This window comes from Prosopis cineraria, unplaced genomic scaffold (genome assembly GCF_029017545.1).
Source record: "Prosopis cineraria cultivar Desert tree isolate PC_DT_omini unplaced genomic scaffold, ASM2901754v1 PC13, whole genome shotgun sequence".
Taxonomy (NCBI): domain Eukaryota; kingdom Viridiplantae; phylum Streptophyta; class Magnoliopsida; order Fabales; family Fabaceae; genus Prosopis; species Prosopis cineraria.
Window position 1 is genome coordinate 2,470,420 of NW_026555344.1, and position 27,997 is coordinate 2,498,416.

The 27,997-nt window shown below is 33.0% G+C and overlaps 2 protein-coding genes across 17 annotated transcripts; one reads left to right on the forward strand and one right to left on the reverse strand.

Annotated features, from left to right (window-relative positions):
• Positions 1-5,722: 5,722 nt before the first annotated feature.
• On the forward strand, positions 5,723-27,981 carry LOC129290749 (protein REDUCED CHLOROPLAST COVERAGE 1). 14 transcript variants are annotated; one of them, XM_054927684.1, is made up of 27 exons: positions 5,723-5,874; positions 6,839-6,948; positions 7,102-7,163; positions 8,738-8,830; positions 10,060-10,132; positions 10,406-10,732; positions 10,822-10,889; positions 10,982-11,113; positions 11,520-11,561; positions 11,753-12,277; positions 12,375-12,532; positions 12,830-13,346; positions 13,443-13,505; positions 13,598-13,699; positions 14,102-14,419; positions 15,021-15,113; positions 15,220-15,321; positions 15,442-15,546; positions 16,374-16,507; positions 16,901-17,084; positions 17,849-17,995; positions 18,760-18,872; positions 19,113-19,200; positions 20,058-22,383; positions 22,937-23,029; positions 23,184-23,411; positions 27,423-27,981. In XM_054927684.1, the coding sequence occupies exons 2-24, from the start codon at positions 6,888-6,890 to the stop codon at positions 22,197-22,199; spliced, it is 5,649 nt and encodes a 1,882-aa protein (XP_054783659.1). In that variant the 5' UTR covers positions 5,723-5,874; positions 6,839-6,887; the 3' UTR covers positions 22,200-22,383; positions 22,937-23,029; positions 23,184-23,411; positions 27,423-27,981. The 14 variants fall into 14 exon arrangements, with proteins under 14 accessions (XP_054783659.1, XP_054783657.1, XP_054783660.1 ...); XM_054927682.1 differs by lacking the exon at positions 27,423-27,981 and adding an exon at positions 23,595-23,820; XM_054927685.1 differs by lacking the exon at positions 27,423-27,981 and adding an exon at positions 23,127-23,160 and having other exon boundaries at positions 23,255-23,500.
• On the reverse strand, positions 23,780-27,718 carry LOC129290751 (cytochrome b561 and DOMON domain-containing protein At3g61750). Of its 3 annotated transcripts, none has more exons than XM_054927694.1 (5): positions 27,397-27,718; positions 26,310-26,703; positions 25,532-25,818; positions 24,514-24,820; positions 23,780-24,091 (listed from the first exon to the last, which is right to left on the reverse strand). In XM_054927694.1, exons 1-5 carry the CDS (start codon positions 27,628-27,630, stop codon positions 24,087-24,089), a joined length of 1,227 nt encoding a protein of 408 aa, XP_054783669.1. In that variant the 5' UTR covers positions 27,631-27,718; the 3' UTR covers positions 23,780-24,086. The 3 variants fall into 3 exon arrangements, with proteins under 3 accessions (XP_054783669.1, XP_054783671.1, XP_054783670.1); XM_054927696.1 differs by lacking the exon at positions 27,397-27,718 and having other exon boundaries at positions 26,310-26,433; positions 26,538-26,697; XM_054927695.1 differs by lacking the exon at positions 23,780-24,091 and having other exon boundaries at positions 24,677-24,835.
• Positions 27,982-27,997: the final 16 nt, after the last annotated feature.

Consider the following 27,997-nt stretch of genomic DNA (forward strand, 5'->3'; position numbering starts at 1 on the left):
TGTTGGTTTGTTTTTTTTTAAGTTTCATTTTTAAAATGGGACGTGAATTAGGATAATAGAAAAGTCTTTTTGTAGTAGTGCACGTCTCATGAATATAATATCTTACAGGATTTTTTTTATTTGAATTTTGTAAGGCTACAGCGTTATTTTATTTTTTACAGTATACTATAAGTTTTATTTGAAATCAAAACTTACTTTATGCTTGAATCTAGTGTCACTCTATGTTTAATTTTATAATATAATTGAATATATGTGTATGTACTATTTTAATTTAAGATTAACTTGTCTAAATTTTTCTTTAATTTTGCGCTATATCCAAATAATTTTCCGTCTTTACAATTTGATGAACTGACTCAAACGTTCACATTGATATGAATTTGGTTTAGTTCAATTTATATTTTACTAATGAAATGATGAGGCATGCCGTCACAAGATATCCCTTTAAATTTTATTTTGTTGTGTAAATAGTCATTTTAAACAGTAGTATATTCTATGCAGATAATTATAAAGTTTTAACTTGAAAATCTAAAATTAAACTTTAGCATATAATAAGAAATTTAATAAATTTTAAAAGAGGCAAGAGTTGGTAAACTCGTGTAGAGAAATGAGTTTGGTTTTAGCGCTCATCGAATCTAAACAATTCAAATTTTAAAATTTTATGTTTATATTTTTATTTTATATCTATTATAAAAATTTAATAAATCTATCTTATTATCAACCTAGGTAATACATATTTAATCTAAATAATTTAATTTAATATTAATTTTTTATAATTTTTATAAATTGACTATTTAGATATACTTTGAATAGTTTGCATTTAAAAATTTTAAATTATAACTTTTTCTTAATTTTTTGAAGTACCAATTTGAAGATTATTTTTATTTTTAATATTATATTTACTAAAATAAAATTTTTTAAAAAGGTTTATTATTAAATTCAAATGGTTCAAAAATATATCTGGATAGTCAATTTATAAAAATTATAAAAAAATTAATATTAAATTAAACTACGCAAATTAAATCTATATTGTTTATATTGATGATAAAATATATTTATTAACATTTTATAATTTTTATAATAAATAAAAAATAAAAATACCTAAAATCTGGAATGTTTTGATTAAAAATCTGAACAACCCATGTGCTCATTGATGAGCACCAAAGGAGTGGAGAAACATGTTTGAAAACAGTATGCAATTCAAATAAACATGAGCAAAATGCAGAAAACTTCACTCCCTCCGATTCACAATGCAAGACATAATTTATTAGTCATTGTTGGTTCAAAAATGTAAACCATTTTGTAGCTTCAAAAAACATCTTTTCATTTTCATCCCTTGTTCATTAACAAGTAAAATACCTGCCCGAAGCGCAAGTCATGCACAATAATTTTTTAAAAGACTTCTATACTTATATATTTAGACCCAACTGTCATAAAAGGTTTGGGAACAAAATATAAGGAGCATGTTGTACCAAAAAAAAGTGAGCGTGTGTGTGTAATTACGCGCCATGAATCACCTATGATTAGGTGGCTAGTTTTTTTTTTTTTGGAGATAATTAGGTAGTTTTTTAGTTAAGGGTTGATTGCAAAGATAGAGTCGGCCTAGTGGCAGATTTAAAAAGATTTTCAAGTGTTGTAAATTTTAAGTAGAAATAAAAAAAATCAATATTAATTGGATACAAAATATAAAAAGTGTATGCATGATGTTGTGCGGTTCATGTCCAATGAGCAACATAACATGACTCGCATCACATTTTTGTGGGCATAATAATCTAGTCAATTTTTTTAAAAAAAAAAAGTTGCATGACGCTGCGCGGTTTATGTGCATTAAACAATGTGACTCATCATATTTTTGTGGGCTTCCTCTGCTCATGATTGTAACTTTGAGGAAATCGTTGGATCTATCGTTCTATTTCCAACAGTGTTTTTTTCCATCGCGATAGCGATTTTGATTCCATCAACAAAGTAATAGAATGTTCCTAATTTCCTATAATCCTATTCATGTAGGAGCCACTTTTGGATTTGCATTCTTGCATCTTACCCTTTATTATCTGTATGATTATTATAAATTATTTCCTCTAATGAATGCACTCATTTGATCTCTCACGTTTATTTTTGTAATAATTACAAGATTAATTAAAAATACACATACACATATTATTTTAATTTATTGTTTTATTAAAATTATATATTTTTCCTTGATAATTGAAACAGGAAAATAATAAAATCTATGTTCTTTCCTTTTTATAACAACCAAACATACTAAATCATATTAAGGAAAGTGGAAGGGAAAGGTGAAGCTTAAAGCCTTAAACATACTGCTCTGGTATCATTTTTCCCCCTTTACATGCTCCTTTGTTGTTAATTTGGCATACATGCGCATTTTCTTTTTCTGGAAGAATATTCCCGAAATATTTTTGAAATAGTTTAATATCTGATAAGGACTCTAATAAATACATTGAATATAACTTGTTAAATCAATAATTTTATTTATTAATATTTACTTGTTAGAATTCCTTATTTGTTGCATTTTTAACAACTGTAGGGAAACAAGTATAAAGCTGAGACAAGAATGAAAAATTGAAGCGATTAAATAATATTAATAAAAATATAAAGTGGATAAAAGTATTAATGAAAATTAAAAATTAATGCTACAGTGTTGATAAAAAATTAATTGAACAATACTGAGTCACAGAGAAATAGATAAACAAATAAATAAAGTGGTTACCCGACTGAATTATGTGTTTATCTTTCTTTTTTCAACACAGTATTATTATAACATAGAATCAAGTTTCATCCGTCCCCGCCCAACTCATTAATTATGCAAACCTAGCTAAGTCTGGGTGGTTTTATTTTCTATTCCTCCAAGTAAACACGACCATATTTATTATATTTATTACTAGTTTTGTAGTCTAATGTTGAGCAATTGAGTTTGATACATATAGCTTACCTGTCATATTTTTTTGGCCAAAAAAGAGCCAATTTTATTAATAACTAAAAAAACACGATTGCCATTAATAGTTGAAGCAAAAAAAAAAACTCAAAAAAATATAGAATACAACATAACACACAATTCATAAAAGCAGAAAAACAAAGTCAGAGCAAAATTACCGGTCATTAAATCAGTAAGTAAAAAACAAAACAAAGTTTGGTAAATATAGCTGACCTGTCATGTTTGAAAACGTGAATTTTGCATGCTTAATTTCTGCACAATATCTTGCCCAATAGAATGCTGCATTTTCTGAACGTCTTTCGTGATTCTTTTGGTTTATTGCTTTTTTATGTACAAAATTAACTCACCTAATTCTTATTATCTGCTATTTATTTTCAGCAACTACTTGTTGCGCTCTGTTTTCGGGCGACGGCACTCATATTCACATCAGGTTGATGTACTTATTTATTTTTTTTTAAATTAAGTAAAAAAAATCTTCTATTACCACACGGGTTATATATATGTGCGTGTCTGGAGAAATTGGGAGGGAAAAAAAGAAAAAAAAATTCAAATAAAAATTAATGAAACAGAAAGGATGATTGAATAATAATTTTCTATTTAAGAATTTTTATTCACGATTTTTAAATTTTAAATATATTGGAATTATAAAAAATAAGGACCTCGGAATGTTAATTACAATGGCTCTCAACTCTTATTCTTATGTGTTAGAAATGAGAGGCGATTGTCCGGGAATGGAAGAAGAGAAGAGACATGTAAGATTAATAAAAAGACGCCATATCTTAATTTAAAACTTTAATGCTTAAGTTTATAGGTTTTTTTTTATTATATATTAATTATTAAGCACATCTTTATTTGATATAGGACTTCTGACATCATCTTATGTTCACTCACATCAAGACAGTCTAACAATCTCCCTCTTAAATATGAGTTCACAAACTCTCCATATCAAATATGCTCCAAACACTAAGTATTTATATTTTTGGGCCAGCCTAAAATGGGACTAGCACTTTAGGTCCTGACTTTGATATTACTTGTTAGAAATAGAGAACGACTACCTGAGAATGGTTGAAGAGGAGAGACGGGTAAGAGTAACGGAAGAATATCACATCTTAACTCAAAATTTCAAAGCTCAAGTTGATGTGTCCTTCCTTTTTATTATATATTAGTTATTAAATTCAATTTTATCTGATGTGGGACTTTTTCACATCATCTCAAGTGAAAAACAATAGAGAGAATTATATCAAAGTCTCATTCAACACAATTAATTGCTCACAAGTTTATTGAATACATTCTTCTAAGATTAATTATCAATAAACCTGATAATAATTAATTGTGTGAGTTGAACCTTAAAGTAATTATCCAAAAACAAAAATATTTTGTTGAAAAAAGTTAAGGCTGCTTCTAAACAAAATTACAAATACCAATAAAACTCATTATACACACTTTACAACTTTATTTATTGTAAAAAATATAAACTTTTAAAAATACTCTTTATTTAATAATTTATTTGTGAAATAATATTAAAGAGAGATAATATAATAGAAAAGATAACATTGAAAAAACATTAATGTCAAAGTATCTTCTTATATTTTAGAATATCAAACCTCTTTTAAAAATGCCTTATAACTTAATATAAAGGTAGTATAAATTTGCTAGTTGAAAAAAACATAGTATTATTTTGAATGCTAGGTAACAGACATATTTTTTTAATAATATTACCACTTCCAGTGGAGTTAAAAAAAATTAAGACCTTCATAATTATTTTAAAACTAGTATAAAAGTTAAAATTTTTAATTAATTATTATTTTCTCAATTGCAAAGAATAATTATATCTGTGATTCACTGATTTGTGGACCTGCTTAAGCAGTGGCCTGTCTCCCATCCCCGTCACAAAATGCAGGAGCTTCCAGCACCTACATAAAGAAAAGAAAATAAAAAAGGAAAAAAATATAATTTAAACGAATTAATTAAAAAATCACTCTAAAATTCTACAAAACCTAAATATAAAAAAAAATCTCATAAAATTAAAAAATTACTTTAAAATTTCATGTCTTTTATTGAAGTTATTAATTATTACCAAATATAGCTGCTAATTATTGTTGCCTAGCTATCAATTAAAAAATTTCAATGAACAATTATTCAGTAATTAACAAGTTCATTATATTCCTTTTGTTTTCAAATATAAATAAATTTTAATTGACTGACGCATTTTAAGAAATTTAATCAATTATAATAATTATCTTAAATTTAAATGTTTGGACTAAAATGCTCTTATAATTAATCTTTTATGTTCCCCTAATTATAATTAATCTTTTATGTTCCCCTAATTTAACGATACTATTATTTAATGAAAGATATATAAATGCTTCTTAAAAATTATTGTTTTGCTCATAAAAAAAGAAACCATGTAAACATTTTGTTTATATTTAAAAATAGAAGGAACAGTGAACTAACAACTTTGGTAAAGAATATAAAACTTTAAAGTTTAAAGTAATTTTGTAATTTTATAAGACTTTTTATATTTCAATCTCTAGTGTGAGACGTTAAAGTGATTTTCCTGAATAAATTAAAGCATTAAAAATAAAACCCCTGGATAAATATTTTGGGCTAGAACTGAATGAAAAAAAAAAAAGAAAAAAAAAAGACGGAAGCAAATTGAAAATTAGATTTAGTCCAATATTACAAGGCCAGAAGGTGCCATAAAAAGCCAAATTCTGACCGTTAAATCTCAGCCCTTCCTGCCTTATCACACCATCCTCTCTTCCATATCTCTGCCTGCGTCTGCCCTTTTTCCCCCTTGCAGTGGATGAGACTTGAGAGCTCCACTTCTTCTTCTTCTTCAATGGTCATTATTCTTCACCGTTCATTATCCTCCTTTTGAACTTTCTTTTCTCTGCTCAAATCCTCATTCTTTGGAGCACTTTGGTAATCAAATATAGATTTTGTTTCTGCTTCTTCATTCAATCCTCTCCACTTCTATAAATAAAAATAAAGCACTTATCTTTTTTGGTTTTTCTTGGGTTAATGTCATGCCCTTTATCTCTTTTTCTTTTCTTTTGCTACGGATTTTGAACCTCGTTCTCTTTTTCCTGTGCTGGGTCCTTGAGACTTGAGGACAAATTTTCTGATTGGTCTTCCAAGTTTTAAGCTTGAGAGTTCTCTGATTGCTATCTGTTTGGTCTATTGCATTTGTTTTCTTCTGCGTGTTTCTGATTCTGAGAGTCTCTTATCCTGAACTGGGTGAATGGGAATTGAGGATAAATTTTCTGATTAGTCTTTGAGAATTTGAAGCTTCAAATACTAAGAAATCTTCTTGCCCTGTGTTTGTTCTTTTGAATTTATTTTCTTCTGTGTGTTTTGAAACTCTATCTCTTATCCTGAACTGCGTTAGTGAGAATTAAGCATATTTGCTTCCATTCTCTGAGTTTTCTGTTGCCTTTCTTTTCTTCCGTGATTTTCAAGCTTCTCTTATCCTGAATTGGACAAATGAGAATCCCAAGATTTTCAGATTGAGATACCAGGTTTTCGCTTCATGGACCGTGTTAACTTGTGCTTTCACAGTGCCAGAAAGCTTTATAAAGCCTCAATATTCATGTTCTTTGCCTACTCTGACTCATTTATTTTCTTCTCTGCTTTTTGAGCTTACCTTATCCTGAATTGGGATAATGAAGATTAAACTCAAAATTTTCTGATAAGTCCAAAAATTTTCAGCCATGGCTTTTTAAGCTGCATAAACTTGTGCTTCTGCACTTCTGTTGTTTTCGCTATAAGTTTATTAATTTTCTCTCTATGTTTATTCTTTTCTTCTGCGTTGAATAATTTTCCACGTGAAACTTGAATTGCTTATACTGATGAGAAACTAATAACTTGTGATTCTGTGTTTATACGGTGCCAGAAAGCCAATATTTTCAACTTTTTTCAATCTCAAAGCTAGAAAATGGCACCAAGAAACAGTCGTGGGAAGGCCAAGGGAGAGAAAAAGAAAAAGGAAGAGAAAGGTAATAATATATATTCTTATTACTATACGAATTAATGATTGCTGATTAGTTTTTTCAATGAAAGCACTTATTTTAATAATAGCTTCTTCATTTTTATTTTTTTTCTCTTCTAATTAATTGAATTGGATTTGGCTTCGTTCAACAACTATGCAGTTCTTCCAGTTGTCTTGGATATCACTGTAAACCTTCCTGACGAAACTCAAGTTATTCTCAAGGTTTGTTGCCATTGAATTAAATTGAACTTTTATTCATAAAGTGTTATTCATTTTATTCATTTATTTATTAATTATTTTATTGAGGAAGAACACAAAAAAATGTTTGACACGCTTACTTTAATTGGTGCATTTGACTTGTCACTGGTTAATTGCTATATGCTGGCATCTACCATGCCTCTTCTATGTCACGACCCTTCTAGGAATCTTTTACCAACTGTGTTTATCTTTAGTACTTGATATTTATACCTTGCAGCTGCAAGATTCTTATTGAAGTAAATCATAAAGTTGTCTTCTATTTTTACAAATATCGTTTGTTCTATTTTATTTCCAAAATTTATTTATTTTGAGATAGAAACTAAAGTATATAGATATTCTATAATTTTTTTTAATATCAATAGAGTCTAAACCCCTTGCCACAACCCATACCTCACTTCAATTTATATATAATTTTCATAAATTTTTTTGTATATTATATAATTTATATCAATAGACATTCTTTTGTAAAATTTATTATTCTTTATTTGTATATATAGTTACAATATCATTCAATCAAACTTAAAATTGAATTTAAAAATAAAAAATATGATATGATAATAATTATAAAATTTGAGTAAACATAGGAGCAATGTAATAATTCAATCATCATCATCATCATCATCATCATCATCATCATCATCATCATCATCAAGCCAAAACATAAGGGTGTAAGTTAGCTCGGAGTCATTTTAGGTTGTGTATATTAGAACAAACATAACTCTAATCATTCTAAAGTAGCTTCAGCTAGCATCCAAAACACAAAACCAATGTCTTCAAGTCATAACCTACTTTTTTCGGCTTATTGTTTGGACCTCATTTTCAGTCAATCGCATGTTATTGTTCTCAACATGAGTTTTTAGTGTACAAGTTACTTGGTTTAGCTAAGCCACAATTTCCCAAAATATCCAGCGTTTATTTAACTGTTCACGTAACCCTGAATTTTTTTATACATATTCTAAAATTAAAATAATTCTAATTTAATTTTTGATAAAAATTAATAGCTTAATTTCAATAATTTTCTGATGTACTCTAGTTGACAAAATATCTAATGTTTGGTTGATGAGTTGACAGTTCAGGGCACCGAAAACTAATATTTGTATTTATATTTTAATTACTATTACTACTATAAGTTAAAGCAATATAATTTGCATAAAAATATATTTTTTAAATTATTATCATTTTATTTTATTTTTATTTTCATAAAATAATAATTTATGATTGAATCAGACAATTTATAATTAGAATTTATTTTTTATTGCTAATATTTTATTGATATTCTATTAAAGTTTATTGACATGTATTTTTCAATATTTTAAATGTAGAATGAAACTAAAACTAAATCATACGTGTAATGAAATATTAAAAACTAAAATAAAATTATTTAGATTATAGTGATATTTTTTAAATTTAATTTTCAATTATAAAAGTTAAGTTGTTTAATTATTCTCAATGTTGTATGATGTTGGTGTAAAAATATTCTAATTTATATTATACTTAATTATTAATAATTAATAATGTTTGAGAATTTCTTCCTGCAGGGAATATCAACGGACAGGATAATAGATGTTCGTCGGCTTTTATCAGTGAACACAGAGACTTGTTACATCACAAATTTTTCCCTATCACATGAGGTAAAAAATATATGGGTGGCATTTGCAATTTTAAATTAAATAAATAATTTTCGTATAAATAATTTGTATATATATATATATATATATATATTTATTGTGATAACAAAAAAAGGCCAACTCAATAAGGACATGATACAAGACATGATGCCGTATTTATCACAGCCAATTTTTTTGACTCGTGTTTTGACAAAATCTTTAAATCTCTGGCCAATAATTGGTTGTTTTTGTAGAAATATTAAAAATTTAAAAATTATATTGACTTACTCTCTAATCATTATTTGTAAGACATTTTTTATAAGTAATTTTTAATTTAAAATATAAGACATTTTATAATAATTAAATTATTTTTTTAATTTTTTTTAACTAGCTAGCATGAATATATTTAATATAGTTATATCATTATTTAAAATTAGTGATAAAAATAAAGGAACATATAATTTTTTTATAATATAAAAAAACTTAATTTTTTAAAATATATGAAATAAATAAAATATCTTAGGAATATTGATTTTAACAAGTCGATTTTTGAACTCAATGGTTTTTCCGTTATATTAAATCAAATAGCAAATTTTTTTTATTTTAATGATATTTTTTATTTATTAACAATAATTATAAATTGAAAATTACGCACGCGACAAACTTAGCCTTCAAATTACGTGTTAGGAAGATCTCAACAAAAGAGATGAAGTTGCAGCCATGTTGCTTTTTATAAAAAAGGTTGCAGGCATGTTTTATCATGCATTTCAGCTGTTTTCCCTACCAAAAAAAAAAAATCTTCTTCAATTTAATTAATTCAGATAATTTCACAATAATGATATACTTTCCATATTTTAATAAGATAATTTGACAATAATAATATAAACAAATGCAAATTAAAATTAAAATTTGATTTTATAAAAATTTCACCATCATTTTTAATGTTAAAATTTGAAGAGTTACAACCTACAATTTTCTTGGGTGAATGTCATCCAGACATTGACGAGCCAGACTGCCCACCTAGAATTCTCTCCATGGTGTTTTTTTCCATTTATAAAATGTGAATTTAAAACGGTATTAAAAAATAAATTTTGAACAACCCGAATTATCAAGGAACGATCAAGTATTAATATTGTGTCATCACTGCTAGAGAATGCAAATCCTAAGGAAATAAAGAATTACTAGCTTTGAATTTGTTCATATGTTAAAAGCAATGTTGTTTATAGTGAATAATGGGGCATCATGTAACGCAGGTGAGAGGGCCACGGTTAAAGGACACGATGGACGTGTCTGCATTGAAGCCTTGCGTCCTCACTTTATTTGAAGGTGTTTATTATTTTTCTTTCTTTTTTTTTGGTCATGATTTATTATTTTTCTTGAGCATTATAAATTTATAATTTGTTATGTTTAATGATATTTATTTGATCTGCCGGGAAAAAAACAAAGATACTTATATTATTAAGTGCTTGTTATTCTTTTACTGTTAAAAAAATAAATAAAGTTGGTAAAAAATAAAAAAAATTGACGTGGAATTTGAAGCTTACCTACGACGTCGTACGGGTCTGCTTCTTCCTCTGATGTTCTGAATATCTGACGCAGAGGATTACGATGAAGAGCGAGCAGTGGCCCACGTCAGACGATTGCTTGACATCGTGGCATGCACGACAAGCTTCGGCCCGTCGCCGCCGCCGAGCAAGGATAGCTCCAAGCCCGATGCCTCGAAAAACGCGACCTCCACCACTCCGAAGTCTACGAAGTCTCAAGCGCCGCCGCCTCCGGCTGCCGAGACCAACGCCGATATGATCAAGCAAACACCGAAAGACGAGTCGCCAGTTGACGGAGACGGCGAGATTAGCCACTCCTTGCCTAAGCTCGGGAACTTCTACGAGTTTTTCTCTCTTTCCCATCTCATTCCGCCTCTCCAATGTACTCTTTTCAATCTCATTTGTTACTTTAGATTTCTCAGTTTTTTTTTTAATATAAGAAAAAGACATTGTGATAAGTTATTAATACAGATGTAAAGAGAGCAGTGCGACGGCAAGTTGAAGAGATATCAGAGGCTGGTTATCTCTTCTCACTTGATGTAAGACTTCGTCTTTATCGTCACCCTTTGGTGTTTCGCTTTGGAGGAAGACTGTAAATAAAATTATAATGATGATACTCTTTTGTATGCAGGTCAAGCTGTGTAATGGAAAAGTTGTCCATGTTGAAGCATGCAGAAAGGGATTTTACAGTGCTGGAAAGCAGCGGATATTAAGTCACAATCTCGTTGATTTGTTACGCCAGCAAAGTAGAGCTTTTGACAATGTTAGTTTGCCTTTGATTTATCTTGAATTGCTTCTACCATCAGACTTGGGTTTAGGTGTTCAAACTTTTAAGAAGTTGTCTGCTATTAAAAAAATAGGCTCTTATTCTTGGAAGGAATTGAAGTTGCGAGTTCCAGTTTTCTTTTCGATGTGAATTACATTTTGTTCCAAAGTTAAGCAGGGTTAATATTTGAATTGGCCATATTCCAATTTCCGTGGTAGTAACTAGTCAGTCTGGTGAAGATACAAATCCTTTGATTGCTGTATATTTATATTATCAAGTTCCGCAAGAAGAAATCCCAGATGACAAGACGTCAACATTTGAATTGAATATATTCAATCATGTTTCGTGTGTTTCAGCTTCTAAAACCCTGTACAGCTTATGATTCTTATTTCTCAAATTTCAGGCCTATGATGATCTCATGAAAGCATTTTCAGAGCGTAACAAGGTAACACCAGTTTTTTTTCATAAGTTTCTTCACCTATTTAATGCATTATAATATTATTTATATCTTGCTATATAATTTGCGAATGCACTTTTAATCTAATTAACCCGTATAAGTTACAAATTATACTTAGCCCATATTGTGACAAATCGTTTGTTTATTTTCTCTTCCTGTTTTTCTTTTGGTCTCTTCAGTTTGGGAACCTCCCATATGGCTTCAGAGCCAACACATGGCTTGTTCCTCCTGTTGCAGCACAATCACCGGCAGCATTCCCTCCTCTTCCTATGGAAGATGAAAATTGGGGAGGAAATGGTGGTGGTCTTGGAAGAGACGGAGAATGTGATTTGATTCCATGGGCAACTGAATTTTCATTTATTGCATCTATGCCTTGCAAGACAGCAGAAGAAAGGCAGGTTCGAGACAGAAAGGCATTCCTTCTTCATAGCTTATTCGTTGATGTTGCCATTTTCAGAGCCATTAAGGCTGTTCAGCATGTAATGGGACAGCTGCATTTAATCTGTTCTGATGTAGACAATGATATTCTTTACACTGAGAGAGTAGGTGACTTGAGTATCAGGGTTCTCAAAGATGCTTCTGTTGCAAGCTGTAAGATTGATACTAAAATTGATGGAGTTGCAGCCACCGGTGTGGGCCAAAAGGATCTGGTAGAACGAAATCTTCTGAAAGGGATTACTGCTGATGAGAATACTGCTGCCCATGTATGATATTTATTTGATGCAGAAAATGACCGGTCAACTTGTTCGGTATGCCTGCTTCTTTTCCACGCAACACTAATGAACTATTTCTTGACTGCAGGATATTATGACATTAAGTGTCATCAGTTTGAGATATTGTGGTTACATAGTTGTTGTGAAAGCTGAGGGTGGAGAGAGCGAAATTGTTAATTCTTCATCTCAACACATTGAAATACTTGATCAGCCAGAAGGTGGTGCCAATGCACTCAACATTAACAGGTTGCCCTTAATTCTGCAATGTTAACACAGTTTACATGATACTCTATTAATTATTTGTGCTCTCGATATTTTCCACTTTCATATTTTTTCCTCTCACGTACATTTTTCCTTGTGATTTTGTTAGCTTGAGGCTAAAATTGAGAACTAGCCAGTTCTAAATAGATGCATCTAGTGGATGTTCTTTGTTGAACTGAGCTGTATGTTAGCATTGTTCTCTCTTTGTTAAGAGGATGGTTGATCCAGTTGTCATTCATGACAAAATCACAGGGCAGATAATTATTATATTGTTCCTTGCAGTTTGAGGTTACTTCTTCACCACACACCACAGTCAGAGAACAATAGGCCAATAATACAAGCACGTGAAGAACTTGGTGCTTCCCAAGCTTTTGTGGAAAGACTGATTAAAGAAAGCCTTGCCAAGCTTCAGGAAGAGGAGCCTAATTTGGACAATTTTGTGAGATGGGAACTTGGGGCCTGTTGGATACAACATTTGCAGGACCAAAACAATGCAGAAAAAGATAAAAAACCATCTTCTGAGAAGGCTAAGAATGAAATGAAGGTTGAGGGTCTTGGGAAACCCCTTAAAGTTCTCAAGAATAACAAAAAGAAATCTGATTTAAACAATCATAAATTGGAGCCTGAGAATTCAAGATCTCATGCGCGTGTTAATGGGGAGGTTGAAAGTACCCAGTTGCCCTCAATAGAATCCCAGAATCAAGCTACAGCAGCAGAAAATGAGCTTGTGCTGAAGGGCATGTTGCCTGAAGCAGCTTTTTCTCGGTTAAAGGAATCAGGAACTGGACTTCACTGCAAGGTAACCTAGGTCTAATAAAGCATCTCCGAGTTTTTTAGTATTTGAACTTGGTTTTTCATCAATCAGCTTAACTAAACTTATTCATGTTATTAACAGTCTATGCAAGACCTGATTGACATGTCTCAGAAATATTACACAGATGTTGCTCTCCCAAAATTGGTACTGACTGAAAAATTGGTTAATTTTCTGATTTTTTTTCCAGCCTAAAAGTTTCTGCTGATTTCAATTTCAATTTCAATTTTGCAAAACAGGTGGCAGACTTTGGCTCATTGGAACTTTCTCCAGTTGATGGTCGCACCCTAACTGATTTTATGCATACTAGGGGTCTAAGGATGCGTTCTCTTGGACATGTTGTGAGAGCTCTAAACTTTTCTATCTACTGCACTTTAAATATCTATGAAAAGAAGCTCTTGAGTTTCTTAGAGTTCAGCATGTATCCTGCTTCAATCTTCTACAGATCCTCTTCATGAAATGTGGTCTGTATTTTATTGTATCAGATACTAAACCCTTTAAATTTCTTAAAGGACAATTTTAATGAGCCAATCAGAGTGCCCAGCGATTTTCATTAGCACTCTCATTTTACTAGTATCAATTTTTTACTCTTGCTTAAACATTGCTTGTCGCCTTGGTTATCTAGGGCTTTAAATCCTAGGACTAAAGGGCAGAAAGATTTTGTATCTTGGGATTTAAATCACTTGCGAATTTGGTTTTTTTTTGGTATTGTATGCTAATTTGTTTATTGGTTTTCTTCACAGGTGAAACTTTCAGAAAAATTGTCACATGTGCAATCACTGTGTATTCATGAGATGATAGTTCGAGCTTTTAAGCACATCTTGCAGGCTGTGATTGCTGCTGTTACTGATAAAGAGAAATTGGCTGTATCAATAGCTGGTGCACTGAACGTGTTGCTTGGTGTTCCCAAAAATGAAGAATCATATAAATCATGCAATATCCACCCTCTGGTTTGGAAATGGCTGGAGGTTTTTTTGAAGAAACGATATCATTGGTATCTTAGCAGCTCAAGCTACAGAGATGTGAGGAAGTTTGCAATTCTACGTGGGTTGTGTCACAAGGTACTGAAACATTGACAATAGAATTATAGTTTCTAGTGTGGCTTGCATGGATTTCATTAATCATAATCCATGGAGTCTTAAATCTGCACCTTTACCATTTGAAGCATTTTTGTTAATACAAATGTCTAAATTTTATCATGTCTTGTGAATTACAGATTGATCATAGACTCTGTTTATGATAATGATTGAAATCAGATAGACTTCTGGAGGTTATTTGAATTTGGCTTTGCCACTTGAATACGGTGGTCACTTGCTATGCATCTGAAATTGAAATATTTTCTTACGTTGATATGCCAATTGTATGGGCAGTTGTTTGTTGTACATGATAGCTTGATGGCTTTTCCCACCTATTAGAGTAATCATACCATGAGAATGTGGTCCCTATACTATAATGTGATTCTTGTTGTGAACTTAACGGAGCCATTTTTTTTCCTCTTTTTCTTTGATTGCAATATCTCTCAAATAGATATTTGTCATATCTATGCATGGATATTCACACATAAGCATACTTATATGTAATAGATTGTAGTGTTTATGGTTATCAGATCGACTTTTTAAGCAGTCTATAATTGACAAGTTGTTTCTTAACATCTTATGCTAGGTGGGTATTGAGCTTGTTCCAAGGGATTTTGATATGGATTCTCCAACTCCATTCCATAAATCTGATATTGTCAGCTTGGTCCCGGTTCACAAGGTAAAGAAAAGCACAGGGCAAGATAAATATTTGTTCTCTTGTATGTCTTGAAATTATTTGAATTGATCCATATTTAATATGTGGTGTGCATTTTGATCCTTTGCAGCAAGCAGCTTGCTCTTCTGCAGACGGAAGGCAACTACTAGAGTCATCCAAAACAGCTTTAGACAAGGGAAAGCTTGAAGATGCAGTTACCCATGGGACAAAGGTATATATCTGCAGCACTCTTTGCGGGGATATCTGTGAAAATTTGGATGGTGCTTCAGTAGTTGTTACCTTCCATGTTAGTTTTTGTTGTATGATAACTGCTATAATTTGTTTGCGACAGGCTCTTGCCAAGCTGGTTGCAGTTTGTGGCCCCTATCATCGGATGACAGCAGGAGCATATAGCCTGCTTGCTGTAGTTTTATATCACACTGGAGACTTTAATCAGGTTTTTCATTTTATCATTCATGTTTTGGTGTTTGTAAGATATTGTTGCATCCAAAACCAAAGTTGCTTTCACAGCAGTCATGATTTAGATCTAGACATAAAATGTCTGATCGTAGTATCCAGAATAAAGCTGCCGATCCCATCCTCTAAAAGGTCTAAAACTTCTGGAAATGTGATAGTATTGTGATTAGGATAATAACATTGTTTGATTATGTAGTCAATTTAAATGCGTGCGCGTGGTTTTTCTTTTTCCTGTTTTTACTTTAACTATTGGGGGACTTCTGCGAACTGTGTGTAATGTGTGTTTTTTCCTTTTCCCATTTTCTTCCCTTTTATTTTAAATATTGGGGAACCATGGATCATGCATTGAAAAGAAAACCATAAAACTGGCCGAGCTCTTCTCTAAACAACCATGTGTCTAAAGCTTCCTAAATTGTTCTGCTCCATCAGTTAATAATAAAATCTGTAGAGAAGTCTGCTTATGAAAAACCTGGAGATTAGACTTGAAAATGATGATATTGAAGGAATGGAGGCCATAACTACAAAAATTGATTCAAGTACTGACTTGCGTTAATGTATAAATTTTATGAAATGGCTACATGTGTTATTGACATTTCCATTCTCTTGAATTGTATTTATTTATGACATTTTTTGGATGTCATGACACTAATCTTATGCTTAATTGTGGCTTTAATGTGTGTGTGTGTGTGTGATATCACCTGCGAATAAGTGAGAATATTTGCTTATACCCATCGAAGGTATACTTTTTTTTTTTGACCTGTACATGGAAGCCATACTTAACAATCGAGAAGCTTGCTATATTTATAGGCCACAATTTATCAACAAAAAGCCTTGGATATCAATGAGAGAGAATTAGGCCTGGATCACCCAGATACGATGAAGAGTTATGGGGATCTTGCAGTTTTCTATTACAGACTTCAACATACAGAGCTGGCTCTGAAGTATGTTTCTTTTTTCTTTTCTTTTTCAGTGCAATGCAGTGATGTTGAATAATGTTTCGTGCTTCAATTATATGGTCAGAGTTTTGACCCGATATGAATTACTTTTACTTCTTTTTAACTTTAAAAAAGTACAATAATTTATTAGAAGGTGAAGAGAGGTTTTACAAGAAAGACAAGGTTAAGATATCCTTACTTCTAGGAGTTCACCAGACAAGATAATCTAGTAGTCATTTACTGAGTAAAACCAGTATTCATGATAACAATATTTGTGTTGACTGCATAATAGTTTTCTTGAGAGTTCGGATTTATATATAACTTTATATAAAATAAGTTGCTTTCACTCTTCGTTCTGATCGTTTTTCTCAACTTGGCTCTTCTACTGTTATTAATTAGGTACGTAAAGCGTGCTCTATATCTTCTGCATCTGACCTGTGGCCCATCTCATCCAAATACTGCTGCCACTTATATTAATGTGGCTATGATGGAGGAAGGTCTCGGAAATGTGCATGTTGCCCTTAGATATCTCCACAAAGCTTTGAAGTGCAACCAACGGTTGCTTGGTCCAGATCATATTCAGGTTTGATATGTTCATCTTTGTTGCTTGACTTTGCCAAGGTTTATGTGAAAAATAGGAGTGAACCGTGATCCCTGTATGTATGGCTTAAAACCTGCAGCATAATAACTTGTCACCGTGCCAAGTTAGGAAAATTGTGCTCACATATTGTACATGGAGCATATTCCATTGTTTTTTGGTTATTTTATCTGTGTATTATTTTGTTTTTGGTATTCCTTAACTTGCTTTACTCTTCGTGACTCATCCCTCTTTATTGTTAGCTCAATCGTAGTACCTTGTTTAAAGATATATATATTTATCCCCTGGAATCGTATGACCAATATACCCTCAAGAATAATATTGATTTCTTTTATTAAAATTAAAAATATTTCAAAACTTCTATTCAATATTATTTATTGTGCTGAAAATATTGTTGTTAAAATTTTATTAAATCTATATTAATACACATGTTTTTATTAATTTAATTGTCATTATAAATAATTTTAATTTTAAAAATTATTTTCTGCTTTTTTGAATATATTCTTTATCTTCAATAATTTTTTTAATAAAATGATTTTACAATTTCCTAAATTTAGATAGTTGATTATTTTATGGTGGTCAAATAGAATACTTGTTATATTGCATATATAATAGATATAGGTTTCAGTCAAAAAAAAAAAAAAAGATATAGGTGTATTATGGCCAAAAGAAATTAGCCAGTGCCTAGAGTGTGGTATTTGTTTGAAACCTCTCACTCCTGTATAATGACATCAGCGTATTTATTGGAGGATGGTTCTCTGCAGACAGCTGCAAGTTATCATGCAATAGCCATAGCTCTCTCATTGATGGAGGCATACCCATTGAGCGTGCAGCATGAGCAAACAACTTTGCAAATTCTGCGGGCAAAACTTGGCCCAGATGATTTGCGCACACAGGTACATTCTCACATTTGAGTTTGTCCTGTTGGGCTACGAAAATTTGTTTATGAAGAAAATAAGATTACTTTTAGACGAAAAATTTGGCAGATTGAAGCCTTGAAATGATGTGAGAGAAAATCCTCTGGGTCTGCACAGGTTTTGTTGGGTCAGGCATTACTCTGGCCCTCTGCTCAACCCGTGACACTGCTGGGCCATCTTTTTGGGCCGGCCTGTTCTCATATGAAAAAACAAACCTACTAAAATGCTATTTTTCAGTGTTTTTTTTCAATCATCTAACAATTTTCTGGTAAAAGAAAAATCATCTTGCAATCCTGTAATGAGAAGAACATTTGAGATACACGGAAATATGTAATTTTTCGCATTATTTATGAAATTATTTGTTCGTTTTATTATATTTTTAATTATAATTTTTTATCAATTTCATCATATTATGTATATCAACCAATCTTTTTTTTTTTTTTTTTTGGTAGAGCATATCAACCAATCTTTTAGAATGCAATCATGTGATATGACTATTTTATGTAATATTATGGAAGAAAAAGATGTAATTAAAAAAAACCCATGGGCCATCTGCATGATTAGGATGTCTGGCCTGGTTTGCTCAAATTTGGCGCAGTCCAATTTTACCAGAGCAGATTGGGTGCATTGGGCCAACCGAGCCTTCGTGCACCAGTTAAACTTAGTACTTTCCTTCTCTGTGTGGCATGTATGATACCTACTTTAAATTTTGCATAAACTGAGTTTTGTGATAAACGCTACAGGATGCGGCTGCTTGGCTTGAGTATTTTGAGTCCAAGGCTTTTGAGCAGCAAGAAGCTGCACGAAATGGTACTAGAAAACCTGATGCTTCAATTGCTAGTAAAGGCCACTTAAGGTAAGCCTAAATCATCTTTGGCAATCTTGATCTCATGCTGCTTTGGCTGATCTCAGCGTTTGAAGCCTGGTTGCTGGTTTTATTTGCTTTCGTACCTTTTAATGGGTCTCATAATAGTGGTATCTGTTAATTTTGTATCAACGTTGATAATTGATGTACATAATTAACAACACACACACACACAGAAAATTCACACATAACTTACGTACTGATTTCTTATATTCCCATGGAATGTGTCAGTGTCTCGGATCTCCTTGACTACATTAATCCCAATAATGATGCCAAAGGGAGAGACATTGCAATGAAGAGAAGAAGTCATACAGCAAAGGTATGAAGCAGATTTGCAGGAAATAATAATGTTGACTGATCAGTTTTGAGATGCTTTCAAACACTTATACAAGGATTGCCTGATTCTCTGACTTTCTTTCTCACGTCCTATTTATATTCATTCTGTTATTGCTGTTATTTTTTGACTGGGGCTCTTTTGAGGATTGTATTAGTGTCATTTTTTTTTTTAAAATATCTCTTTGATTGATTGATCAATGTGCAATGTGCTGAATCCTCATAAATGAAACTTCTTTGACTAATTCAAATTCGTCAAAGGATCAACTTTTATGGCTTAACCAATGAGAAATATCATACGTGAAGTAAACAGAAGAACTTACCACCTGAATATTGATTTTGTTTTCCCTTTCTGATCTTGGCATTGCATATGGTAAGTCTTTAAGAAGTGAGGCGTGACAAGAAACCTTTGTCTTAAATATGTTGTCAGCTACACAATATTGTAAAATTAATAATAAAGCCTTGGTCAAATAGATGATATACTTTGAGTTGAAAAAGGAATGAATAGAAATTCGGCTAACAATCTTCTTTAGGAAGGATTAACCCTTACTATTGATGGGAGTTACTATATTGAGAATAAAATTTATAAAACACAGCTGCTATGACTAAACCAACTTTACTTTATGTTTTAACACTGTTGTAAGATGTAAACAATTGCAATCAATGTGGAATGAGAGATAGGACCGGATTAGTTTATAGTCAAAATGGAAAGCTATTGAGTACTGCAACTCTATGTAGTGCATGAAGGTTCATATTCATACCATTTTGAATTACTGAAATATGGCAACTTGCATCCATCTCTTCTGTAACATCACTCTATATGAATTTTATATTATTTGTCAGCTACGGGTGAAATCCTACCAAAACATTGGCTTTGCAAGTTCTGATGAGTCTTCAAAGGAAACGCCAAAAGAGCCTTCGGATGAAGAGACCTCTACAACTGAACCAGGAGGTGGGGCAGATGCTGAGCAGGAGATGAACTCGGCACCTGAGTCAGAACAGCCAAATTTAGAGAAGACTACTGATGAGAAGCTGAGAGTTTCTGGCGAAATTTTGGCTGATGCACACGCTGATGGGGAGGACGGGTGGCAACCAGTCCAAAGACCAAGATCAACTGGATCATATGGCCGGAGACTGAAGCAAAGACGGGCTGCAGTTAGCAAGATTTATAGTTACCAGAAGAAGAATGCGGAGGTTGACATGGATTATCCTTTGAATAAGGGTACAAATCAGAATAGCAGGTTTTACTTTTTGAAAAAGCGAACCATATCCCATGGGGTTTATACAGATAACCAAAATGTGAACATCACCCAAGGCAATAAATATGGAAGGAAAGTAGTCAAAGCTGTTACATACAGGGTGAAGTCCATACCTTCATCCAGTGCAACTAGTGCAAAGGATACATCGGGAACTGGTGACAAGCTATTTAGTTCTCATTTGGAACCTGATTCAAATTCTACGCCTAATGATGCTAATCCAACGAAGGCTTCAATTGTTAGTCTTGGAAAATCTCCTTCATACAAGGAAGTAGCGGTGGCTCCACCAGGTACAATTTCCATGTTGCAGGTCTGTAATCCTCAGAGTGAGATTTCTAGTAGTGATGGACTTGATGTTGGCAAACATTACGAGGAAGAAGTTACTGAAGCAAATTCAAATGTTAATACAACCACAGAAATGGTCAATGATAAACTAGAAGAGAAGGAAAATTCCTTATCAGATTCTGTGGAGGATTCACAAGAGGATAATAAAGTTACTAAGGAGAAAGAGGAAACTCAACTGACTGATGCTGTGGAAGATAAGTCTGAGAGTGTTGAGGGACTTGAAGCTGGAGATGTTGATGATCATGAAGCAGTTGATAATACCATAGAGATTGATGTAGTCAGTGATATTGTGGATTCTCACAGACAAGAACCTGATGCAAATGATTCATCTGGTGCCTTTGAATTGTGTAGCCCGCTATCCCCATCAAAATCCCATGTTAATACAAATGTCATCTCACAAGAAGGTGAAGATTTGAGGCATAATATACCACCATCAAGCCCAAGTGATGTACGTGGCATCCCATACAAGAAATTGTCTGCATCTGCAGCTCCTTTTAACCCATCACCAGCTATTGCACGTGCTGCACCACTTCCCATGAACATAACCCTTCCTTCTGGTCCTGGTGCTGTTCCAACAATTGGCCCCTGGCCAGTAAACATGAATGTTCACCCTGGGCCTGGAACTGTGCTACCTACAGTTAACCCAATATGTTCATCTCCTCATCATGCATACCCATCGCCTCCTCCAACACCAAATATGATTCAACCATTGCCTTTTATATATCCTCCTTATACTCAACCTCAACCAGTGCCAACTAGCACCTTTCCAGTCACCAGTACTGCCTTTCATGCCAATCATTTCACATGGCAATGTAACGTGAACCCTAGCATATCCAAGTTTGGTCCCAATGCTGTTTGGCCCGGTATTCATCCTCTGGAATTTCCGCATCCAGCACCTGTGATTCAACCAATACCTGATTCTACTATGGAACAACAAGTGCAGTCTCATGGTTCTGAAAGTCCAAGTTCAGCTTCAGTTTTGCCTGAAGATATTAATAATCTAAAGGAATCTAAGAAAGAGGTGATAGTTTTAGCTCCAGAAACTAGCGGAGATGAGGTGGTCAGACTAGGTTCAGAAACTATCCAGGAAAATGGTAATCCAAGTTACAATGGGAATGAAGCTGCGGGGAACAAGCTAAGTCACATTGGCTCAAACGATTACACTAGTGGTAGCAATAAGAACACAGATAACGAGAAAACCTTCAGCATTTTGATTAGGGGGAGAAGAAACCGAAAGCAGACTCTGAGAATGCCAATAAGTTTGCTCAATCGACCCTATGGCTCACAATCATTTAAAGTTTTTTATAACCGTGTGGTTAGAGGAAGTGATTCCCCCAAGTCCATCAACATCTCTTCCGGTAAAGATTGTACAGCAACTGCATAATCTGCACTGTTCTCAAGTGTTTCTAAGGAAATGTAGCAGAATAATTTGCAGACAGAGAAGAAAGAGGCCTTATAATTTCAGATACAAAGTTTGAAGTGATAGTTCGATAATTATTAGCATTTTGAATCGCAGAATGCTCTTCCTTGTCAACTTTGTAGCTGCACTGACTTTTGGGGAGATTCTGGTAGGTCTTTTAGTCTTTTACTTTCAAATCTCTCTTTGTTTAAGTTTTCTTTCTTTTTTAAATATAAGTTTCCAGATGTTGTGCTTATAATTTCTCTACTTTACTCAAGAAAGATATTTTTAGTAGTCGAGTTTCAATTAGATCAATCATGCATCCCTAATTTTTTGAAAAACAATTAATTAAACAAATTTAAATTCTACTTTGTGCGATTTTAAGACTTGATGAGATTTAGTTGTCATCTTTTCTGATTATTATTTTTAATTTAATAATTAGAGAGCTAAAATTACTTTCATTTACGTTAGAATGACTAGATTTGCTCTAACTAGTATAATAGAGTGTAATATTTCTCTGATTAAAAGTAAAGTAACTTGATTGCTTTCTCCAACAAAGGGACAATAAGTGCAATTTAGTCGAATGTTTTTCATGAAGTGCTGTAACACGGTTATACTTTATTGTTGATTCACCAACCCTCCCCACCAAAAATTATGTACTTTTAGTGGTTGTAGTTTGAAGAAACGAATGTTTAAATCAACAAAGCTTTTCTATCATGCAGTTTAGATTTGACTTAGCCTGAATTATATTCAGTCACAAAATATTTCAGACAAATTCTTGAGATGGAGGACTGGAGGCTTCTCTTCAATCTGAGGTACTAACTCATCTACAAAATTAAAGCTTTTTATTTTTATTTTCATTTTTTTAAATTTTTTTATGATCATTTATTCTGCCAACTCACATTTCTGTAGAATGTTCTTGGACCCATGATTTTTTGCTTAGTTGGTACGTGACAAATTTTCTTGCAGGATAGTAGTTGCACGTAGAACAGTTTTCATGCAAGTCAGCTTCATAATATTTTGCATTTGGACCAATACAGGAAGTCGAACAGTAGCTGCAGCTAAAATCAGTTCATATATGGACTTTGATGCTTCTACCCCGCATGTAGATCCTCTGTATTTCATTGATCGACCTACATATTTGCCCCGTATGCTACCATCACTATTCAATTTTAAGGATTCAGGGTCACCTTTAAGGTGAAAATTTTGATTCATTATGTAGTTAGGAAATTTTGAGATAATAAATTACATGATTAAAGGAGTTCCATTTTTTAATTACTTTTTAATCACTGGCTTTGTTAATTAATTTGGTTCAATTGTATGTACCTTCTATATTAATTGCTCGCTTTCTCTGTTTGTTGACTTGTGTTTCCATGATAGATCTGAAATCATACGAAGAAATGTTTTGGCAAGGTCTAAGGGTGGTCATCAATAAAAGCAGAAGTTTGGATTTAATTCTTGATTAAAGTTGGTAGCCTTCCGACAGTATCTCAAGTCACCCAAAAATTTAATTTGATATTTTGATTTTCTTGTTGATATTGAGAAAACAAAAGAAAAAGGCAAGAGCACAAGCAAAAGATGGTTGCTCACCAATCTGATTCTTAAATTTGAAAACAGCTCCCAGAAAAAAAAAAATTAGGAAAACTTAATTTACATTTCTGATCAATCAAAAGAAGGCGAAAAGAGTCAAATCCACTGAAGCTTTCAACTTGGCAAAGCTATAGCTGGCTTCATATGCATTTTCTGCATATCTGCCCTAACAGAGCTCGCCCAAAAAATAGCATCCAGGCATGCCGAAGCTCATCTCATTCACATCATATGCCATGTATGTGTCATTCAAACGCTGCTTGTGCAAACTAGCAGCTATCACATTCACCCTGCATCATTCAAATGGTTAGATAGATAAAACTAGCACGTTTTACTTCGGAAGTAAATTCAGTACATAGTTATAGTTATACAAAACAAGGACCAAAGTTAATGCTATGGAAAGTTCTATTTCTTAAGAGAGTTTTTTTTTTTTTTTAAGTAGAAGCCCTTGTACTTTGAAATTTTTTCTAATCAGTGGGAAAATCTTGATGTCAATCCATTGGTGGGAGAACTCAACTGTTGAGAGGTAAAGCTCTTCTTAGGTCTAGGTGAAAGAAAAAGCCTAGAATAAAAAATTAATATATCAAAATTTTTAATGGGATTCACTTCTGATATGTTAATATATTAGAAGTGAATTTGTTTGTCAATTTGTGAAGACTTAATCTCATAAAAAAAAAAAATCTTTCCAAAAGGAAAAGAAGGAAGAGCACACCTTTAGTTAGATTGCCTGGGAAGGTAGCTTCTGGAACAGGATCCATTGGGAAGCTTGGAGGCAGAGATCGCATCTCTGATCTTTTCAGATATGCTAGTACTTCCAGAATGATAGCTGCAACAATTACTATACTAACAAGGAATCCATAGCCTACTCTCCAATCACTGCCTGCCCCTGCAGCTTGCATCCCCAACACTATGTTCACTGATGCAAAGAAAAGTGCCAATCTTCCAACCCAACTATGATACCAATTCCAAAGCTTGCGAATCTTGGAATTCATGTTTGGCCTCAAGAAGAATGCCAATACCTATCCTCATCAAAGCTTTAAAAAGTCATTTCAAAACTGTCATCGACAAAGTAATAGGTAAAAAACATATCTAATCAACGGCTGTGTTTGGACTCTATAATCAAAGATAAAGTAGAATGGATTGGTGGTGTTAATTTATTGCTCACGGTCACGGATATACGTGAGGGAGTTCATTGAATCCCGTGGATGGCATGGATGGTTAGCTAGTTTTACATAAAGTCCAATAACAATTTAGGTTTACGTTCTTTTTTTTTTTTTTGGATTCATGCTTTATTGGGCCAGGATTGATACTTGGGTGGTGAAGAACAAATGGAAAGGAGGAGGAGGGAAAAGGAGTAGGGAACCTAAGAGAAATCAAGGGAGAAAGTGAGGAATTGGGGGTGAGTGACCGCAAATAACTCAATCAAATTCAACAATCAATTAAGGTTAAATATAATCCTAAATAAAAATATTAAGATAATAATAATTTAAACTGACTTAAACCTAGATAAGGTAAAACCTAATTCAAATATGTTAAAGAAAAATTATTTGTAAGATAAAAATAATTACTAAAACACAATAAATTTAATCAAATTTTATTTTATTTTTTGTATGCCTAGCATAAGTCTCCAAATTTCTATCCATCACTGGGACACCTGACCTTTGACCTTGAGCAGTTGTAGACTAGAGAATTAAATATTCAGTATTAAATAGAAATGGTCAGTTGCAAACCTGAAGAATACTTAGCACCAAGACAGAGATTCCGATGCCTCTGTGAGCAGGTATATGAGCTTGCATTTTGTTGTATAGTTGTAATCCAAGAAGGACTGTGGCGAGTCCAAATCCGAATCCCACAAATTGAATGACTGAATGGAGATAGAACCATAGGGGATCCTTGTGCCTGAAGTATCTAGCAACAATTGCCCCCACGGGCAGGACTAGTCCCCAGCCTATTATACCCACTATTCCATGATTCTTCCTCATCTGAATCAGCTCATTGGATCCAGAACCCTTGGAACCTGTAAGAGATTCAGTTGATCATTTTGTTCCTTCCCAATAAAATTACATCTTAAGATGCTACAAGTTTCACCAAATCACATAAAAGAATGCAGAGTAATTATTATTATTCAAAGATGGAAGAATCCACTGTTAGGCACTTTCGTTTTCTGGTGTTACACTTAAGAGATGACCTCAAAGCTTTGTTCAAACTAAATTTTTCCTAAGGATCTCAAGGATGCATTCTCACACATCTATCTTATTCTTTCATATTTCTGTTAGAATGATCTCAAAACCTTAATTGACATGAGAGAATCCTGTACTTTCTTGCCTGTGGCTTCATTCCCCTGTGCGGTTTAGTTATTGTGTTCCATGCCAAAGAACTACTGTAACTTCTCATAAAAAAACTTGAGCAAGATATTCAGAAGCAGTCATCACTTGGTTAACCAAGACAGAGTGAAACAGAGTAGCTCCTACCATCCTTCCCTAGAAGTCAGGAAAAAAGATGTTGCACCTGAAGAGAAATCAAATATGATTGATGTTTTGTCAACATGCTTTGGCAGATGGTGGTTCTTCGGGTATTTATCTCCAAAAGCCAACAAGATGGGTTGCTTTCCAAATGGGGTTCTGGGTTGCATCTGAAATGCCAAGTAAATTTCAGCTCCATTAGCTGCCACAGCTGCAGGCATATTATTGAGAGGTATTTCACCTTTGTCTGCTATCACTTCTGAAGCCTTCTTACCCTGAAGATAAAACTGCTTGATCTTTGCATGACCATGTTTGTTGATCCACCCCACCATTGCACTTGAGCCCACCATCATACCATCTCTAGAGAACCCTATTCCCACCCACCCAATTGTATAGGGAGCAGATAATAGGATGGTTGTGGTGTGATCATTTTGGATGTACTGCACCACAAACCTTAACAAATTAGATGCATAGGGGATAGCTATAGTAATCATAAGTTAACAGTTAGTGATTCTACACACTGGCAAAAATCTTAATTTTATTCTGTTACTAATGTCTAGAAGAATAATTTTGTTTCAATTTTACGCATCTAGTGGTAATAAAACGATGTACCGCAACAGAAGTTTACTAAAAAGTTTATGCAAAGAGACGACCATGAAATTCATGAACTGATCAAACATGAATTTCTAGCCATGGTTTTAATATGGGCGGAGATGCAGAACTAGTATAGAACCAGAGAAAATACTGCTTTGAAAGAAACTTGTTTCTGAACAGAATTTGGTTTTGCAACCTCTAGAAATGGGGCCCATCATTCACCGCCATGCAGTTGTACATTTAAAAAGACACAAAGATGAGCAATATACGAATGTTCTCGTCCTCTTGTGAATTATATCTTTCACCGCCGTACAGTTGCACATGTTGAAAAAGAAAAAGAGTAACACGTAAAAGAGAGTATGTATGAAATTCACTTCCTTTTGCACTTATCTTTTTTTTCTTTTTTAAAAAATAATTCTATTCAAATGTACTATATATAGGCCTTCTTGTGATTGTAGAGGATCTAAATTACTTTCTGTGAGAGAAAAACAAAATGGTAGGATAATGAATGGAGCATGAGAATTCTGACCTGTACTTACCCTCAATTCATAAGTATGCCATACAGGTTTGCATATCATATGGGATATATTCTGATATGGTGGTGGAAGGAAACTTTGATAGTTTGTGTTCTTGCAACTGCTTTCTGATGCAAGGCCACTACGTCGGCCATTATCAGCTGCAAATGCTATGATTTTGAAGTCCAAGACCTGATTCAGAACACAGAAGCCTACAAAGGATGGCCATATCTGAATCCAAGATATCAAATTTGCCATTCATGGACTACAGACAAATATGAGATCCAAGGCCAGAAAAAAAATGTCGCTTACAAGACTCTTTAGAGTCAAAAATGAGAGAGGAAGTGTTAAAGATAACTGAGGCAGTTGACAGGTTTTAGTCTCTTACATTTGAAGGTTGCATTGCAGTTGGGTGGTGGGGATAGTGTTTGGTACACGCACAGAATCATTAGATCATCACTTTCTATTCTTGATAACTCAACTTCTACCATACTGTGACAACTTTTTTCCTGATATTCATATCTGAATTCAATTCAGATACACAGTGCATTAATGATGATATTCAAATATGTTAAGAAAGATTATGACACTGGAAATATTTGAGGATCTTATACGCGTCAGGGTA